Source organism: Artibeus jamaicensis, unplaced genomic scaffold, assembly GCF_021234435.1.
Source record: "Artibeus jamaicensis isolate MK-2021 breed Jamaican fruit bat unplaced genomic scaffold, CSHL_Jam_final contig_466, whole genome shotgun sequence".
Lineage (NCBI taxonomy): Eukaryota > Metazoa > Chordata > Mammalia > Chiroptera > Phyllostomidae > Artibeus > Artibeus jamaicensis.
In genome coordinates this window covers 598,072-617,167 of record NW_026521844.1, presented here as the reverse complement: position 1 = coordinate 617,167, position 19,096 = coordinate 598,072, and the positions used below count along the sequence as shown (strand labels likewise).

Sequence of the window (19,096 nt, the reverse complement as noted above, 5' to 3'; positions counted from 1 at the left end):
ATTAAATCTTTGCTAAAGGGGATGTACTTAGAATTAGCATATTGTGAATCTTCAGTTAAGATTAGCTGTGTTTTCCTGTGTTTACTGCTGTTTTAATGATGGTTGAGGGATAACATAGGAAGGGTAAACAAACAAAAAAGAGAGAAATCCACACCTCTAGAGAACTTCCATAAGAGTATCTTTGAGCCAAACTAAGGACATATGCCATATGCCAGGGAGCAATATATCAAATGCTCAGTTCTGCAGCTTCTTTTATGCATTTGCACTTCAGGAGGGGACAGAGGACAATTACAGGAGGGTGGGAGAAAGCAAGGGAGATCAGATTACAGGGTAATTAACAGCATTCTGTGCAATTTCAAGTGTTAATACCCCCATTGACGAGTGTTATTTCTCATATTTCTAAGGTGTGTGTTCACCTACCTGCACAAAAATAATGGATGGGGCTGATTTAATATCTTTACTAAAGAAGTTACAGACCTGAGGCAGGACCTGCCCAGTTAGGGATTTATGATCAGATCATCTTGTGAGGTTACTTTCTATAGATCCCCTTTCGTCCACCCACAGATACTATTAAATGAATGTTGATGCAAGGGAAATTACACCGTGAAGAGAAAGTAAAATAGTTTCAGTCACAAAAATTTATTTTCTTCAAAGGACTTCAGTGGTGTTTATTATATTTAATAGTCAAGAAAAGTTATTACCTTTTATGTTTTTTGCCCCATAGAGCAGAGATTTGGCACAGTCTGTCTATTCCATTCCCATTTTGGGCGCTGGCAGCACCTAAGTTTGCCTGTGCTAGATCATTGTCTGTTACATGTTCTTATGAACTTTCATGATTTTCAAGTACAACATAAAAAATTCCCTTAAGATGTTATAAACTAAGGCATTTATGATTTGTCAACATAACCACAGCCAAACCTGTAAGAATTTTTATGAGTTTATTTGAACCAAACTCATGACATTGGTGGGAAGCAAAATCTCGAGGGACTGAGAAAATGGTCAGAAAATGACAGTTTTACCACTTACTTGATACATCAGAATCACAGGGGATGCCATAAGGGGGGTTACATAAAATCCATTGGTGATGGACTAGGGAGGTGGGAGAAAATAAAGAGAAGAAATCTCTTAGATTGGATTAAAAAATGAATAGAGATATACATTCTCTCTCTTTTTTTTTAAGTATGAAGGTATAGGGTAGTTAACAGTTCACAATTAACATAATAATAATAACAATGAGGGATCTGCGGCCTCTGCTCTTATGAGGTGTTTGTTGGGTGATAGTGCTTTGAGGGGTCCAGCAAAAAAGAAATGAGCTTGACATTACAAAGGTATGTTATCAGGTAAGTAATCTTAGGTACAAAGAGACAACAGGCTCAGTTAAGGTGAAGACTGACTTGCTGGGGGGGGGGGGTGGATACTGCCCTGGGACATGACTACCACAGCCTTGAACTGCTTGTGGTAGAAAGTTTTATTTTAGACCATCCTTTGTGGTTGCTTTAGGTCTCTGAGTTTGTAAGGTCTCCCCTGAGCTTGTTGGGTATAGTATGTAGCTTCTTTTTCATCCACAGACTCAATTTTTCCATATTTTTTGTGGGAGAAGAATCTGTTTCTCCTATTCCTCCACTTTGACCATGAACAACTGCACCAGTCATTCTACTAACAGAGGCTCCTCTACAAGTGCCAGCTGTTTGAAGAAGATGCTTTCATTTTGAACAATGAGTACTCACTGAGAAATCCGATTCACAAAAAATATGAAAATGGAGACAATTGTACTTGAACAACAATAAAAAAAGATATTTAGTTAAAAAAAGAATGTTAAGCAACATAGCTGATTTAAAAATAAATAAGATATCCTTGTTACCTGACTCTTAATTAGTTTAAAAACAAGTGAGAGAGACTTATATTTATGCAAATAATAAAGGGAGATAAACACAAAGAGGACAGGAGGAAAATGATGGAAATAGGTAAACTAGGAAAATAGACAACTTAGACAATTCTGACCTGAAAGTTCTGTCCCTTTAAATCTCATCATGACCTTGTTTGTTAACAATGACTCCTCAGAAACCTGGGACGGTAGTGTGCTCAGCCAGAGGAAGGATCGTTTTGAAATAAGGCCTCAATGATATGAACAATGCATTTCAGAAATCCTTGTGGATGGTAAACAGGGCCATGCCTAATCTGCCTTCTCCCTTGCTTTCACACTGTCTCCTGAAGTTTTGAATTATTTTGCAGATTTCCCAGCAAATTTCTCTTCCTCTGTGTATCTTTCAGATATTGACTCACACAAGGCAAAGACATGTAGCAGATCCCCCAAGATATCTGTTTGGTATTGAGGGTGAATCATCAATGTGGCAGCCTAGTAATTTTGCTGAGAAAGTTAGTAATTTCTTTGGGCTCTATGAGATTGAATTAAATGATGACATTGAGCCATGAGAAGTTAAAAGCCAAAAGGATCAGCTAACTTGATGCTGTTTCCAGGTTATAAGCAAAACTAAAAGGCAATTCAAATAATCAAGAAGTTTGTTAACTGCCTGCAACACTGGCTTTTGAATTAATTTGGTAAATCACATATCCTAAGGGTATTTAGGATAGCAGATTCTCAACAGGAGTTTGCTCTCTATAGGGAAAAAAAAAAACTGAATTATTTGACCAAAAGGACTTTAGGCTGCAGGTCCCAGGGAACTGAAGACATAGTACTTTAAAGTCAAAATCCACATGGGGAGAAATGAGAGGAAAGCTGTCCTGATCTCCTACCGTGAAGGACAAAGTACAGGTGTTCTGGAGTATGTAGAGAACCTGGCTTGTACATGACTTCAAGAAATATTTCTTTCTTCTATGGATCATATGGAAAGACTGAAATAATTATCAAAAGTAAGTTCTGAATAGAACAGGATATTTAAGGGTAATAATGACATCCTCTCTTATTTGATTTTAATGTTATAACTGAAATTAATGAGGGCATAGTTCAGCTAGGTATGTAATTTAAAGTTTCATTGTTCAAGAGCTTACTCATTTATACTTTTCATTGTTGTCTGATTCACTTTTAAACAAATAGTGATGAAGTTGGCTATGACTCAGAAGCCTTTGTAAAGAACTAGAATAAAACAGTGAACTTTCAGAACAAACTCTGAACAGTCATTGAATTCCATGGAAAAATCACTTTGCCTCTCCATTTCAATGTACTCATCTGTGAAATGAGATGGATAATATTTTTTGTGGGGATGTTTTGAAATTATTTTTGCAAATGTAGTAGATGAAATGGTGGCAAGTGTCATTGCTTTCTCCCCACTTTTTTAGAGAAATAGACGGTATTATTTATGTACTAGTTGATAGTCAAATGTCATCTGGGATGAACTGTGTTTATTTATCACCAGTTGCATACTTTTTTATTCTTAAAGAATCCCCTTCTCCCCAGATTGTTTTATTTAAGCATTAGGTCAATACCTGGGAACTCAAGTAATGTATCTTAAAATTATTCTGAGCTTCTTATTTATGAGCTGCCAATCCTGTATCCATAGTAATTATTTCTCCTTTTTGTTTTAGCTCAGGTTTTCTCTGATGTGGTTTTTCGCCTCACCTCACTTCACAAAATTGATAGTTCTCCATGTTTCCCTGCTAGAGGTCACCTCTGAGCTGAAGGCAAAACACATCCCATTCTGGCTCCTATTGACTTTCAAGTCAACAACCAAAGAATTTCTTCCAGACATCTGCTAACCTCAATTTAAAAACTCCACCCTAAAGATTATAGGGAGATATCCTGGGGAGTTGCCAGAATAACGCTAAGAGGTTGGCATTGAGGAGACAAAGCTACTGATACCAGATTTTTATATTCGATAGGCTTAATTATATAAAGTGGCCCTGAACCTCTGCGCTCATGTCATTTGGGTCTGGAAAGAAAATTTCTCCTTCAGGCTCTTCTGCCTCTTATGGTGCCAATCAACAGGCTTCTTGGTAATAAGATTCTTTATGCCAGTATCTCCAGCATAACATCAAGTGGTGCTTGTAGTAATGATAGAATCATTACAAAGCTAAAGGAAAAAAGGGAAATATATTTCATGGGTGTGATTAAGTCATCATAATGTTCTTGTATATGTAAATTATTCTGGACTTAATGAACTACCTTGCTCACATAAGAGTATTTTAACCTGGCTCTAGAAAGTACATTTTTTTATCCATGTTGATAATTGTTACCTGACTTGGCAGAGTTCATTGTGCTGAGATGAAATTTATGTATTATGTTTGCTTCCATGTGCATGAATTTTGTTTTAACTATGAGAAGTGCTGTTATTAAGTTAATACCTGCATTACTTTAATAAATAACTATACTTAGGAAGATGGAAAACTTAATTTCTAATGATATGCAAGTTGACAAGGGTCATTTAAAACTTTTTTCTTGATTATGAAAGAAATATATACTCGAAACATAAACACTTCAGAAAAGAACAAAGATTATCTCTATTTCCTAAGGTAGAGTAATCACTTTAAGGTTTTGATGGATATTCTGTAAGATGAACAGTTTGAAAATTATTTATACTGTTTTCTATCACATATTTATACTTCTAAAAACAGCTACACAAACAACAAACCTTGATAGAATAGAATTTTCAAAACATTTCCTCAATCAGAAATTGAATCTATAGTCCTAGTATCCATATTTTATAGATTTTATTCAAAATTATAAAAGCTATCATGGAAGCATTTAATGTATTCTCTCTGCTGCTTTAAAGAGTTCAATTCATCCAAAATTTTTCCAATTCCTTATCAACAAAGATGACCAGGTATATAATTATTGCAAAGCCAAGAGAAAAAAATGATAATCATGTTACTATTAAAATATAAACATTTATGTGTGTCTAGAAGGAAAAGGATTTCTAAAAAACGTAAGGGCCAATAACAGGGTCCTAATTATATGTTAAGACTGTTGTCCTCTGGTTAAGAATTTTTAATTCTTTTTCTGTCTTTTGGTAATACATAGTTTTGTTGTTTGGTTCGTTTAAATTTCATTTGGAATGAACAGTTAAATACAATATCGCTCTTGGGACGTTGACCATTTTTTTTAACTTTCATTTAATCCACATGTTTCTAAATCCCCTCTTAGGCAGCCAAGGGCAGTTTCCCCTGACTCAGAACGTAACCGTCGTTGAAGGAGGAACTGCAGTCCTGACCTGCAGGGTTGATCAGAACGATAACACCTCCCTCCAGTGGTCGAATCCAGCTCAACAGACTCTCTACTTTGATGACAAGAAAGGTGAATACATTTTCTTTTAACTGTTTTAATCGTATTCTAAAATATCCTAATTATAATGAATTTATTTTTCTGGGATGATTCAAATTATTCCTTTTGATTACCAAACTGCTTCGGCTTGTGTTTAAACATGTTAAATATTAAATACTTTAGTTTGCAAGTCATAAACACTAACGATAATCTATGTCAGCTTTTTAATAAAATAAACAGTTCTAATTCTGTTTCAAAAACAGCTTTATGCCTTCTCTAAACAATCAACTTCTTTCCAGATACCATATTATTTTGTTCTTGTAGCAGCATTGCATGCAGATTGAATATTTTTTCTCACTTACAGTATTGTGATGTTATTTATATTACCATTGTCTTAATATATTTAGAAGATGCTATGTGATTTTGGAAAGGTTTATTATTTATTCTCATGAATTGTGTTTGAAAGTAAGACTCATAGAAATAATTTCCATAATAAGTTTATGTAACTCCGTGTTTCCAAAATAAATTAAAATTAAGAAGTTTATTTACATCAAATTGAGTTGGACTTTATCAGTTAAGTGAGCTTTGAATTACATGAAAGGTTTTGATTAAACATTTTTAGAGAAATAAAAACTACTATATTGTATAATTCAGACAAATAACTAAAAATGTACTCTGAATTTCTAAGTACTCACTTATTATTATAAACCTTGGGAGGAAAATGAGTTCATTAACTCAAATGGAAATATGGAATTGTTTATTTGAAGTTAAAATATATAGGACATTGATATTGGTTTGTATACTATCTATTCGGTATGGTCTTTTACCTGAATTTCTTTTGAATCTATGTAGATAAGATCATTTGAAATCAGCTTCATTTTAATAATTAAAGTATATTCATATTAATCCAGTAAAGGGGCCCATTCTACCTAAAATATGAATTTACTATATTGTGTGCATCACTACAGTTTTTCTTCTTTGATGTGAGGGACTCCTTTATATTCCCTTACATGTCCCAGGAAATCTTCTGTCTCCCTAGGTACACATAAGATTTATATTCGAATAATTTTAACGGTCATTAATTTTCCTCCACAGTTAAGATGAATCTTCAGTTTATTTTAAACTTTAATATATAATAAGTAGATGAAAAATCAAATTCACTGATTTCACAAGTATTATATTTTGAGGGCTCTTTTGTACAAGGCAGTGAGTGTTAGGACAGATAATCCCTGTTCATACAGGGCATGCAGTCTGGTAGGGGAGACAGACAATAATCAAACATGTGAGCCACATATTTTAGAGTATGTTGGTAAGTGACCATTGTTCTCTGTCTCTTAATAGATAGACACATGTGTCTCTATATAGAAAGATAGATGATAGATATCTACAGACAGAAATGGAGATAGAGATAGAGATTGAGTTTAAGAAATTGGCTCAAGTGATTGTGGAGACTGGCAAGTCTGAAATTTGCAGGGCAGGCCAGCGAACTGGAGACTCAGCAAAGAGTTGATATTTCCACCCCAGTCTGAAGGAAGTCTGGAGGCAAAATCCCTTTTTGGAAAGAGCTCAATCTTTTTTTCTTAAATCCTTCAGCTGATTGAATGAGGCTGTCATGTAATGCAAGTAATCTGTTTTACTCAAGGTCTAATGATTTAAACATAAATCTTACATAAAATACCTTCACAGCAACACCCAGGCTGGTGTTTGATCAAGGATCTGGGTACCATGGGCTAATTAAAACTATAAAAGAGGTTTAGGAATGCTAGCATTTCTGTAGAAATTTATTATTTGGAAAGAGCTCTTATTTGCCTCCTTTCATTTTGCTATCTGGGAGATAAAAAGGACAGATAATATTACTGGCCATATTTTTAAGAGGAGTATTTGGGAGGAAGGAGTTAAAGTTCTCATAATTATCTGAGACAAAGCCATGGTGACTTAAACATTGCGACTTAATTATCGGTCAGACTAAGAGCCAACACTGTGACTGTTTTTAAGTTTCAATTACAGTGTTTGATGTGCAGTTCATGTTTAATGGAAACTCCCTGTCATGAAGATATTTTTTGTACTTTAAGAATATTTTAAGGAGTCTGAAAATGTATTTTAAAGCATTAATCTGGTAAACACTCACTATAGCAGTATTAATGTAATTTTAACCATTATTAATATTACTGATTATTGAATGCTTTTGATTAAGAGCTTTTTTTTAATCCCAGTGTGAAAAATTTTAAACATACTTATGAGACAATAAAACATCTCTTTTCAATTTGAGAAATAGCTAAGGAATATTTAATGAGATATTTTAAAGCATTTGTAAGGAAAATATATTATTGTTGTGTAAAAAGTTCATCTTATAAATGAATTAACCAAGTGAATTAAAATTCACAAGTATAAGTCATATAAACCAGGTTATGTATAAGTAAACATAAAGCTTGACAACGTTTTTATTTCATTGGTTTGTGGTTTTGTCATGCTATTATTATATAAGCTTTATATTCTGATTTTAAATTTACCTGTTTTTTTAGGTAGTGAAGATACATGTCCTACAACAAAAGGTGTTAGTGTTTACTTTTTGTTTCACTCCTTTACAATGTTTGGAAGAGTTTGTTACAAACTCTTGTTTCAAATCAAGTGATCTATGTTTGAAACTCTTGTTTCAAATCAAGTAATCAAGTGTTACAAACTCTTGTTTCAAATCAGTTGTTTCAAATCAAGTGATCTATGTTGTTTTCCAAAAAATGAAGTTTTATTAGTTAAAAAATTAAATATATAAGCAAAGAGTCACAGGGATTTAACAACCTGCTTTTGCTTTTAGTATTGATTACAAGTCTTTGTAAATAAATATCTAAAACATATGTATGTACTGAAGTGTGATATTGTATCAATTTTAAGGAAATCTCTCATTTTCCCAATGTTATAAACCAAAAGAAAATCTTTTGGAGGAAAACAGACTTTTAGGGATGTTCATGGGATAATAAATATATAGGTATGCTATGTAATATATCAATTTGATTATATGCACACATTTAAACTAACATAAAACCTATTAATTTAGAGATATTTGTTGTTTCTACCCTTGCATTTAATGAAATAATTTCGCTTACCAGCCGTTTTCTTGAATGTGTACATACTATCAATGGCAAATTTGTCTCAAGCAACAATTATAACTCTTTATAACATTAGAACATTTTTTGTTGTTCATTCATTCAGCAAGAGCATAATAATTATCTCCACTATGTAGAAACTCATTTTATTTTACCACTATTTTAAACAGATCTTTGAGAGTCATGTTTACAGTGACATCTATATCAGTGAGGTCAAATCCTGAAGCACAAACACAAAATCTATACAAAATGTCTTTGCCTCCTCTTGTAGTGATTCTGTATAGAATCTCTCCTCTCTGTAGAACGTCTAAAACTAGAATTAATTCAGGGTATTTCAAACTAATGTGTCCTTCCTGTAGCAAATAGAGAACAACTTGTAAAGCAAATTTGCATGACTTGGAAATAAGGCAGCTCCTCTTTTCTGAGTAATAATTATAGTGAGAAAAGCCATTATGTTGTATTTGTAATATTTAGTAATGCATTCCTGTGTCTTACTGCTATAAAATGATACATCTGATTACATGAATTATTGAAGTATGTACTTGCTTTTATTCATTTTTCTTATCATAATTGCTACACAGTTTAGACTTATTTGAAAAAAGCTAGTGTGTATATACTTGTGTATGTGTTTGTAATATAGCAGCTTCTGTTTTCAATATTAGACTTTTTCTAACTATTGTGGTTCTAACAGTATTGTGGTTCTAATTGTCAGTTGCAAAAAAAACTAGCAGAAAGTTCTGAATAAAGAACTCTTTCATGAGTGGCAATCCAACAGGTCTGTACGTTCTCACAAGTACTGGGTTCGATTCTTATGGGATGTCTTAGTGGAAGGTATTCTGGACAATGACATACATCAAATGCAAGAGTTTGATAATGAAAACATTTCTGAAGATTCCATATCAGAGTTTTCTCCACACTGTCCTTTTGTCTGCATTTACAGGCTGAGCCTCAATCCTAAGGCTTATCTTAAGACAACAAATGTGCTGCTACATTGTGCCAGAGCCAAAGTGGAAAAGCTAAGCATGGGTTAGTGTGACTAGATTGTCCCATATATGTTGTGCAAGTGACAACTGCTCAGAACAGCAGAGAAAACGGTGGGTTGTCTGTGTCACTGATTGCACCAGCTCCTACAGGTGGCTGTTACTGTTAAAGGCTTCATTTATAGCCTGTTTTTATTTCTGTCTCAGCTGATGTTGCCCTTTGTTCTCCGGAGCTTTCCAAATGAAATAGTCCATGGCATGTGGTATCACAGTGGTTTAATTGTGTCTCAAATGGTTATAAAATGCAGCTGAGGTTGAGAAGTGTTGGGTTAAGCAAATCCATTTTCCTAAGAGTCTGTATTCCTACACTTAGATTTCTGTGCTTACATAGGCTATTGAGAAAGAAGGAAAAGAGGGAGACAGGGAGGGAGGGAAGGAGGGAGGAACGGAGGACAGAAGCTGCTCAGAAGAACAGAACAAGTGCTTCTCATTATCATTGCTGGTACCAGTGTGAGCTCTAAGAGGCATTGTGAGAGCCTTTCATTGCTACTTGGAGACACAGGCCCTAAGGGTCCTAGCTGTGAAGGTTGAACAAAAAACTCAGGATGGCAGCCCATTGGTCCAATTAGAATTGGTAAAGCCTTTCTTGTTTACTTGGAAGTATTACCCAAAGAAAAGCATGCTGGGAGCATTGAGTTGATCAGGTAAAGGAAAATTACACCGAGCCCTTTCCCTAGGAGACTGTGTCATGTCAAGGAGGTAAAAATGTGACTATTCAGGAATCACTTTATAAGGGAGATTGGTGTCCAGGGGAGAGTTGGATAAGTCAAACAATATTGTAATACTGCTTATTCAGGTAAAATATGGAGGAGGGCAGAGAATTCAGGTTTTGCTACCTTTGAGCACGTTTAACATGATCAGTAGCTGTTGTCATTTACGAATGAAGATATTGAGGATCAAACACTTGAGGAAAGTTATCCACCATCATCTAATGCCTAGTAATGATGGGATTTGAATACAGGTATGGCCTCTGTGTTAGTTTTGACCAGGAAGCTCCTGAGAACAAAGGCAACTGGGTACCAGGTCACTTCACGTGTAACCCAAGTGGCCTCTGCACTGATCTTAGCAGCTGCCTTTTGGTGAAAGAACAGCAGTTTCTTTCAAACATTGAAGACATACCCAGAGTGAAGCAGGGGTATACAACATGGTCAGCACTGCCCACTAGAGCTCTCCATGCTGATGCCAGTGTTCTGTGTCTGTGAGGAATAATCGTACAGCCGGCAGCATGTGTAGATGGTTAAGTTAATTACAATGAGATGAAATTAAATTTCTCAGTCACACTAGCCACATTTCGAGCACTCAATAGCCACATGTGCATCATGGTGACTATTTTGGAAAGCACCGTCCCACAAGCTGATTCACTCTCTAGATGTCATGATAGACCTTGCCCAGTTACAGCCTTGGCCGGCAGAATGCCCACCTCCTAACCGAGAAAGCCCTAGGTCATCATAAAAACATGTGTCAAATATTAAGTAAATAAAATTTTGTTGTTTAAATTGCACAGCTTTAATGGGGACATTGTAGCACAGGAGACAGGGAGTCGTATCTGACTTCTAATTCTGCCTCCGACACCAACTAGCAGGATAATAAAATGGGTACATTGACAACAGACCAAATTAGATGTCCTAGTGGTTGCATGAGAACAGCATTTTAACAGTGTTGCCATCTATTGTGTGTGTACCTGGACACCAGAAATAATTGACCTATGAGGTAGATATTTAACTACAATTCCATTTCATTTCTGTGTAGTTTCTTATGAAGCATTTTCTGTGATACTTAAGAACATGCAAATTTAAATAGAAAATAAAAATCAAGATGAAAATGTACAGGTTCTTAGGGGTCAGAGGGGCCTAGAACAGATGTAGCTCAGGCAATATCCACTTTTTATGACCCTGTTTCATTTCTTTACATACAAATCTTACTGCATCTTTTATAAATAGTAAGGAAGCATTTGAATTGGAGTGGGTATACAGAGACAGAGCAGGGAGTAGAGGTCATTGAAACACCACATGACTGCTGTGTGGTATTTGGCCATAGAAATTAAAAAAATCAATTAGATCATTGCATCTGCTTCTCTGCAGGTGTGGAAGAACAATTGAAGTATACAATCTAATCACTTAACGCTCAGGAAAGTACACTTCAATTTCTTCCTGTTACTGACAAAGAATACTTTGGACAAGTATCTCCAGGAGCTCAGGGTGTATGCTTTCAATAGACATAGCTCTGTGTGCTTGTATTTGTTTTTATCTAAAAACATAAAATACGTTACCTTTTTCATGATGTTTCTTGTCATAGTATCTTTGCTTTTTTGAATGATATTTCCATGATCTTCAATTATTATCTGAAGGGAATTTTACTTCTGAAGAAAATAGAATAAAATTTTATTAAAAGCATCGCCAAAAATTGCTAGTTCTGATTAGTCAATTACCCTGCTAATAATTTTACATTAATACTGGGGACAATGGAAGAGGAAGAACATGAATGAGGAGTCATAAAACAAGGTGTGATAATGAGAAGAAAAATTAAATGGTCCTGAAATGGAGGTGCAGGCTCTCCTGGCTGCATGCCAACCCGTACCAGCGGACTGTGACTATCCTCACAACTGGTTTCCATCAATCTGGCAGGCTTTCAAATATTAAAGATGAACTCAGTAAAAAGGAGGTATTAAAGTGGCCAATAGCTCCCTTCTTTTTGCTTTCTTAAAGAAATCAGATATCATGTATAAGATACCATGTATAAGTATAAAGACATGAAATGAATGGTGACAATTGATAGTTATGTAATACCCTAAAATTTCTAGATAATTCTCAACATGGTTATCTTTTCTTATTATAGTCACAACAACCCTTAAGGGTGGATGTTCCCATTTTATATAAGAAATAATTAGTTTTCAGATTTGAGTAACTTGAGTTGTAAATGAGTTTTCTTACAAGCCTGATTAACTTCCTACTATGTTATTCTGATAAAGTCCTCATTTATGGCTTTTGAGATTTTTTTCAGGTTTTTACTTTTCTTGTGTAAATTATTCCTCATTTTAGGTCTTTACTCCAGACTCACCTTCTTCTTGATATATCTTCTGAAACCACCTTATCTCATCTTTGAATTCCATCATACAACAAGAATTTTATGTTTTAGCAGATTTCCTAGAAAAATATACATATTAAATGAATATGAATCAGGTTCCTATTAAGAAATAAATGATGCACTTGAGTCACTGAAGAATGAACACATCATTTAGAGATACACAGTCATGAGTAAGGGAAATAGTCAAGATGATGCCACACGCATGGGCTCACAACAGTAGGAACCATTTTACCCTTGGGCCTGAAAGGCTGACAATGGGGGAGCAAAAGTTCCAGATGTGGGAGGAGGCTTCTAAATGAGAAGCTGTGATTGGCTGGGAAGGAGGGGAGTATGGAAATATGGAATTTAGCTTCTCTTTTCGGTTACCTTTTGATCTCTTGTCAATGCCTTCCATGGGCTGAACACAAATGGAAGTCATGGGTCAAGTTATCCCAGGGTAGTTTACTGTCCCAGGGCAGGGAAGAAAGTACATCTGGAAAGATAAGCAGAAAATAACTAGCACAACTTACCAAATATAAACAGCCACTTCTCCCTATTTAATTTTAAGTAAAGATAAATTTTATTGAATACCTTGTATTATTCTATGCTCACAGCTAGCTTCAATTAGTTCCTTTTTGGAGAAAAAAGTTGCAACAATGCAGCCTTTTCCAAAACATATTAATTTTTTCAGAGTCCCTAAAATTTAATATATATGTTCAAGTGTGCGCTTGTAGATTTCTTAAAGAAATAAATTACTTTCATTTAAGCTGTTAACGAGAAAGCTGTTATTGGAAATTCTCATTAAGTATAATCAAAATCTTCAGTTGTACACCATATAATTACTGCCTTTATCTCTTTATGACAGTGTAGTTTAAGTCTAGCAATTTCAGGAAAAACTTAAAAACAATCAAAGGCGTAAATTTTGTTGGTTATATGGTCAGTTAAACTATAACAGCACCAGTATTTGGAACTTTGATGTTCCAAGCCATATATATGTGTCTGGATACTTTCAGCAAAACTTAATTTTTGTACATTTTTAATTCAACATAATTTTCATACTCAATATGTTTTAGAGAAATTAGGATTTACTAATATTACTACTTTGTATACTATTTTAATCTTCTTATTTATACATAAAAGTAAAATTCACTGCTAAGGTAAGGGTACCTCTGTGAAAATGACCAAGTTTCTAAATTAAGTCCTCTTAGTGATTGCACATTGCAGGTCTTTAACATTCTTTAGCAAAAGTCTACAAAAAGACAATTTATTTCTACAACACACACTGACAGTATATTCTGCTTTCTGATGACTTACTTATGTATTTATTTATTCACTTAATAACTATTTGCTGACATTTACTTTGTGATAAGAACTATGCTAGGTTATTTGCAGTTATCGTGCTCGCTAATTCTTGTGGCATCCATCCCATATTTAATAGAGCTGCTTGAAGGAAACCTCATTGTTATTCAAATTAGATTTTCTTTATCTTCTAGTCAAATAGTTTCTGGGCACATAATTTATAAGTATATTTGTATGTCGTTAAGACATACAGAGTGAGCAAGTAATCAACAATTATTGCAATAAGCATAAATCACTGGGGAACACTGCTTTTTACACTTTTTATCATCGTGGCAGAAGTTAGATCGTGACTAGACTAGAGGCAGACTGGGTGGACCATCACCACCACGGGCCATCTATGTCCCTCTCCTAAGAGTGTTTTTAAAAAGCGAACAATGACCAAGTTCTCCGGAAATGCCTCAATATTATTTGTAATGTTTCATATCCTCTAATTTGGGAGTTAAGTCATTAAAGAAAGCAAGCTTTACTCAGTGTCCTTAATCTAAAAATATCTAAATATATTTGATACTTAAATGATTTCCAAATTATTATATCAGTTCAATTCTATGAATATCTGGAAAATATTGCTAAGTCTCAGAAATTATGCTGGGCATTGGGACTACTAAAATAAATAAAACATGGACTTTGCCCTCAAGTAGCAAGTTCTCACATATCACCTCTATTTAGGAATAATGGAGGGGAAGTAAGGGAAAATATTTGTTCAAGCTTCTACAGGTGAATAACTGGAACTGTCCTTTTTCCATAATAAGACTCATTGTAGAAGATGCAACTTACCCAAAATAATTGATAAATGTATCCTCCATGAGCCTATGAAAAAACAATTTAACCTGAAAATATGCATGACTAAAAATGTGCTTTTTGATGAAACTAAATTCTTTAAAGAAATTATTATAAGTGAACTCTTCTGTACCATTTGCCAAATATGGGAAGTAATAGCCTACTGCATGGGGACCTGATTTCCTGGTGACATATCAATGTGGTCTCCATACTAAATAACCTTTTAATCAGGAGCAGCACAGAGACCTTGGAGAATCTAAGATAGCCTAATATTTTTAAAGCAAGTTTCAGAATAGCATCATCCTTGCAGTTCTTTAGCAAGTGTAAGAAAACCTTAACAGCATCAAAATATATCATGCACAATGTATCGATTTAATTATATTCATATCATAATTTTGATTCATATTCATTTAATTCTATTTTAGATAAAACATAGTGTTTAAAGTTTTACTATTTCATTATATTGCTTTTGTCCATTTTGTGTTTTTCTTAGTAATTTATACCAGACTTTGAGAGAGTGATGTCAGCACAGTGGTGAATCTACATTGTAGAAATGATACTAATTTTTGACTGTGAGATTTATGAATTTAAGGTCTGACTTAGCCCTAGAACACAGACATAAAGTTACTCTACTGAAAAACTTAGATTTTACTGCATTTCTCTGGTCTAGTTTTGAAATACCAGGAGAAAGAAATGGATTGGTTGAGCTTATATGAGGTGACTCTGCTGTGCTTTGAGGTGTAACCGGGGTTTATGGCCACTGAGCTAGGCGATCGCTATAATTTACATCTACATTCAATAAAGAGCCCATTCAGAAGTCCCAGAGTATAGCATCTATGCCGAATATTTTTCTCTTGACAGAATAATTTTTTTATGAAAATAACTTTACCATAAAGTACAAAATATGATAAGAAACCTCTATTTCAAATACTGTTATTTAAATATCCCTAATAAGTACAGCTTCCTTTTAATCCCAAGGAGGATTACTTTTATAAATATACTTGGACATATTGGTCCAAGTACCACGAAGTAAAAATAAAAATACATAGTCAATCATTAATGACCATACTAATTTAAAAAGCTATTAGATTATGAATTTATTGTAGTTAAAAATGTTAATGAATATGTCTGTTTTTCAATTTATTCACTTTATTTTCTTCAATTATTTTTTACATTTCTGATATTTAAAAATACTGAGTATTTTTTCCTCCCCCGTGCCTCTACAGGTAACATTTCTTCACTATTCAAACAAAATATCACAGTTCAGAAATACCTTTCCTCATAAACATCTTAATATATTATTTTCTATTGTATGAACATGAAGGGTTTAAATAAGTACAGGAGCCCAACTTTCTTTAATTTATTATTTCTTCAGTTCCAGCAGGCTGCTGTGTGTGACCCTGGGAAACACCTGTGAGCAAAGTTGTGTGACTCTGGTGAAATGTAGGAAGGCAGCATTACTTTAGTTCTGAAGTGTGGGTGTTTGTAAAAATTACATCTCTTTGTTTTATAACTATTTGTATTGAATTTAGTGGCTTCAGCTATGAATAGCAAATAGGAGGAGAGATACTGAGTGGCTGGTTTGCATATACTGTAACATTCACTTTTACATTTAAGAAATAATGGTAGTACTTTAGGAAGAATGATATTAATATGAATCTAGACATAGCATATTGTTTTTGGACATAGCATATTGTTTCAAAGCCCCTTGAAATACATGCAGCCCATTTTTTAGTGATGTAAACTGTATGTAATGAGATGAAATGAATGAACTATTTCATATATAGTGAATTATGATATAAGTATCTTGTAAGGACTAGTAACTATATTCTTTCATATTGGTGATAATTTTTATTAGTCACTTAAAATCCTGCCCCATGAACTTTTTTTGTATAGATGAGTTGGTTTGGGAAGTTTATAGGCTTGGGAGTCAGGAGAGCTGCAATCAAATCAAAATTTCACTACCAGTTTGTGTATGATCTTGAATTGACCTTGACTGATCATATAACCAATCTCAGTCCAACCTATAGGCTGCAATATCAAACAGACTAGAAAGGAAAACAAAAGTCTGCCATGAATTTGTAATCAGTTTCTATCTAACAGGAAGTTGAAATCTTAAAATCCCCTTTTGACTGAAAGTGTCTGTGTGTGAGTAAATATTTGAAATGGGCCTTTTAGTTAATGGAACATAAAGCAGAGACCCTGTATTTCAATGCTAATACTTAGCCTTACCACTTCCCAGGTGCTATAACTGTGTTGAAGCTAAAATGCAATAAAGGTTTCTAATGTAGGGGGCTGAGTTGGTATTTTTCATGAGAAAGCACTACAGTTAGGAGATGCTGTGTTTCTTCCACCAGCAGAGCAAAGAGTTGCAAAGAGCAAGGATCAGTCCTGGTGCCTGGATACCGGCTGCTCCTTCAATTGCTTTCTCCACCCTTCTCTGTATTGACTGGATACCTAGGGACTCAAAATGTACATTTCCATTTGGTTTATTACCTCCTCACTAAATACACTTTTATTTGTTCTCTGAATGTTTTGCACTTCTTTGGGGGTTTCTTAGTTATTCTATTCTTCGTTGCCTATACATAATTGTGCTTCTGCCTTTTCATAGCCATCGTTCTACTTTGTTTCCTGCCTGAGCAGATCGGCTACAATATAAAGTCTTTTAAAATTAGAGGAATAAAGAAAAGAAGTTCAGTATTTGAAGTGCTATAGAAAAGGAGGCTTTGAGTATAGAGAGGTGAAAAGATGATAAAAATGATTTTAGCATCTCTAGTGTAATATGATGTCCTGAATGAAAATGAAGACAAAGGAAATAGGGAAAATGAATATATGTGTAAGGTATTCAAGCAGGGAATTGTCTGGGCTTGGTGAAGTAATCAGGCAGCCAGAAATTAGTTTCTAGTTTTCAAACCATGAGCAAAGTAATCCAATTATGAATAGACGTATGAATGTTTATATTATTAATCTATTACCATCTACTTATATCAGAAAAAAGGGTGACACTATAAATTACTTATAATTCTCAGTTTCTAATGGATCCTAAGATTATAGATTCACAGTAATTAGTAGGTGTTTCATTTACTATATCTATACAGATTGATACTACATGTACCTTAGAGTGATTAAGATTCATTCATTCGGGAACATTTACTGAGCTGCTATTTACCAGGAGTAGTTCTAGGTACTTTGGAGATAGCAGAGAAGAAAAAAAGAAAAACAGGGAAAATTTCTGCCCTCATGCAATTTAGATTTAAGTGGAGGGAAACTAACCATAAGTAAAATAACTAAGTCAACGTGTATTTTGTGCAATGGTAATGAATTCTATGAAGAAAAAAAACAGGGATAAAAGAAGTGTATTTCAAATAAGGTTTGAGGGAATGCCTCATTAATAAAGTAACCCTGAAACAAAGACTTGGAAGAGGACAAAGAGCTAGAGGTTGGACTGACAGTCAGGGGGCCAGGAAGGCACAGTGAGTCCAGCAGAAGGGCAGCCTGAAAGGAAGCCCCTCTAAGTATGCAGATCAGAGTGAATGCAGAGAGGAGATGAGAGGAGGGCAGAAAGGGAAAGGCATGCTGAGTGTGAGCAGGTGGGGTCTTAGGGGTCACAAAAAAATTCTGGCTCTTTCTATGATTAAGATGAGAAGCCATTAACAGGTTTTAAGCAGAGGGAAGGTTGAGATTTGGCCTTCTTGCATTTGAGCTTGTTAAACACACAAGACGGGGTCATATAGTAGACAGTTGGGCATACGAGGGGGACCCAAAATCCCCCAGAATCTTCTTTTGGAGGGTACGCCCATTGTAGTACAGGCTTCCCTGCGAGGTGGGGTGTTCTAGGAACCTGTCTGTATCAGTGTACCAGTTGGCACTGATGTGAGAGGCTGCAGTCTGCTTCAGTGAGCTTTTTGTTTTAAAAACTCTTTTAACTAATTTGCTATTTCATGATGCATGATTTGGGAGCACACCTGCCCATACCACACAGAGTGATCAGCAGTTTTTGACAAAAAAATGGCACGACCTTGTGCCCAACCCTCCCTATTCACCCAATCTCAACCCCGAGTGGCTTTCTTTGCTTGTTCCCCCAGATATAAAAAAGTCCTCAGAGGGAGACATTTTGCTGATGTGGAAGAGGTGAAATTAAAAAAAAAAGCAGAAGCACTAAAAGGTATAAAAATCAATGAGTTCAAAACTCATCTTGAGCAATGGAAGAAGTGTCCCAATAAGTGTATTGCATCAAATGGATAGCATTTTAAAGATGCCTGAAGTTTAAACACTAAGAATAAATACACAATGTTTTATAAATAAATTCTGGGTTTTGGGGGATCAGGTCTCATATGAGTCTAGAACCCAGGGACTGATTCAAGTTAAAGCTCTTTAACAGAGAGTGGGCAGGCACCACCAGACTGGATTGTGTTATTGAGAGAATCTGGTCCAAGGAATGAGCCCTGGAAGCTACCACTGATAGGCTAAGAAGGTTAGGAAGAAAAAGCTTTCAAATGATCAGTTAAAATATGCTTTACCTTTTCTTTTCTTTTTTTTTA

At 34.8% G+C, this 19,096-nt stretch overlaps 1 protein-coding gene across 1 annotated transcript in view; it reads left to right on the top strand.

Annotated features, from left to right (window-relative positions):
* Positions 1 to 19,096, top strand: part of CADM2 (cell adhesion molecule 2) — a 344,109-nt gene that overhangs the window by 76,995 nt on the left and 248,018 nt on the right. Inside the window, exon 3 of the mRNA XM_053667234.1 lies at positions 5,099 to 5,248. Coding sequence (XP_053523209.1) covers positions 5,099 to 5,248 — 150 coding nt within the window. The remainder of the gene's footprint in view (positions 1 to 5,098; positions 5,249 to 19,096) is intronic.